Here is a 1,527-nt window from a genome sequence, read left to right as displayed (position 1 = left end):
GCACGCTCCACATACCTCACACAGACACAAATATTTGCCTTGCTTATACGGGCTGGGATGAGGATGCCACTTCTACCTGGGAGGAGCCACGTGACCAGACCTGGGGCAGAAGGCGCAGGGCATCCTGCTTTTAGTTCTGGTTTTCGACGACAAAAGGTCTGCTGCCAACGATGTGGAGGGGCAGAACCCGTTTTAGAGCCAGAGTCTGGGTCTGGCTTCCCCTCGGCTCTCCAACTGGGGCTAATGACAGCTGGCCCCGTTTGGCCATGATGACAGGTCTTCTCCAAGGTGTATTTTTACCCTCTGGACAAACAGCAGTTGGGACGAGTGGGGCTTTTTTTTTTTTTTTTTTTATGAGTTGAGGTACTCAGGGCTGGAAAATAAACAGGCAGCTAATGAGACGTTCTTCTGGAAACTGGCATAAATAATAACAAAGACAACATCCTGTCCCTGGGTGCCAGCACCCGCACGTGAGGGGGTATAAAAGCTGCTGTCGGGCAGGCGACCGTCAGACTCGGGGAGCTCTGGGCGCGGTCCTGACCTGCGACCTGACCAGCGGGGACCATGGGGTGCTGCCCAGGGGACTGCCTCGCCTGCTGCACGCAAGAACAAGACTGCTGTGAGGTGTGCTGCTGCCAGCCCTCCTGCTGCGGCTGCTGCGGCAACTGCTGCGGCTGCGGCGGCGGCGGCGGCGGCTGCGGCGGCGGCTGCTGCGGATCAGGCTGCGGGGGCTGCGGGGACTGCGGGGGCTGCGGCGGCTGCGGCGGCTGCGGGAGCTGCTGCGGCTCCAGCTGCTGCGGCTCGTCGGGCTGCTGCGGGCCCGTGTGCTGCCAGCCCACGCCCATCTGCGAGACGAAATGAAGACCGTTCCGCCCTCTCCGCGGAGGCGGTGCAGGGAGAGCCTCCGTCTGCCCCAGGCGGAGACCGCGGGCCCCCAGGCCGAGACCGCGGGCCCCCAGGCCCTTCCGCGTGCCCGAGACAGTGGCCTGCCTCCTGTGTCTTTTGTAGAAGATTTAGTCTTTAAAGCCGGCCCGGGGCTTTCAAGGCACTGAGAACAAGAGCCACATGCTGGTGAGAAGTGACAGCTGGGTCCCACCGCACCCAAAAGTGGTACCCGAAGCTCAAAGGGTGAATCCTCATGGCTTGTTTCCCCACCATGATGTTAAAAGGACACCTTCTTATTTAAAGTGACTTTCTGCTTTCCTGAGATGCAAACATTCCTCTTTGTTAACTTAATAAATTCAAGCGTGCTGGCATAATCAAGTTAGTTCGCCCGCCTCTTCCTTGGCTTCTTCCCCTTGGGCACTGGCCCAGGAAAATAGACTCTGGCATCCACAACAGGGTTCGGGAAACGTGGTTGTGGACCACCTGCGTTAGAATTAGCCGGGAGCTAGTTAGAACAGAGGTTCTGGAGCTCTCTTTGAGACAAGCGGAATCAGAATCCACAGGGGTGTGGCTTGGCAGTCTGTTTTTAACAAGACCCCAGATGTAGCTAGACTAGAGTTTCTGCATGTTGCAGGAGAGTCA

General features: G+C 58.1%; 1 protein-coding gene across 1 annotated transcript; it reads left to right on the top strand.

The window, feature by feature from the left end:
* Positions 1 to 527: 527 nt before the first annotated feature.
* On the top strand, positions 528 to 1,259 carry LOC135323157 (keratin-associated protein 17-1). The gene has a single exon (XM_064494907.1). The coding sequence runs from the start codon at positions 565 to 567 to the stop codon at positions 859 to 861; it is 297 nt and encodes a 98-aa protein (XP_064350977.1). The 5' UTR covers positions 528 to 564; the 3' UTR covers positions 862 to 1,259.
* Positions 1,260 to 1,527: the final 268 nt, after the last annotated feature.

Source organism: Camelus dromedarius, chromosome 16, assembly GCF_036321535.1.
Source record: "Camelus dromedarius isolate mCamDro1 chromosome 16, mCamDro1.pat, whole genome shotgun sequence".
Classification (NCBI taxonomy): Eukaryota; Metazoa; Chordata; class Mammalia; order Artiodactyla; family Camelidae; genus Camelus; species Camelus dromedarius.
This window is presented reverse-complemented; position numbering and strand designations above follow the sequence as displayed.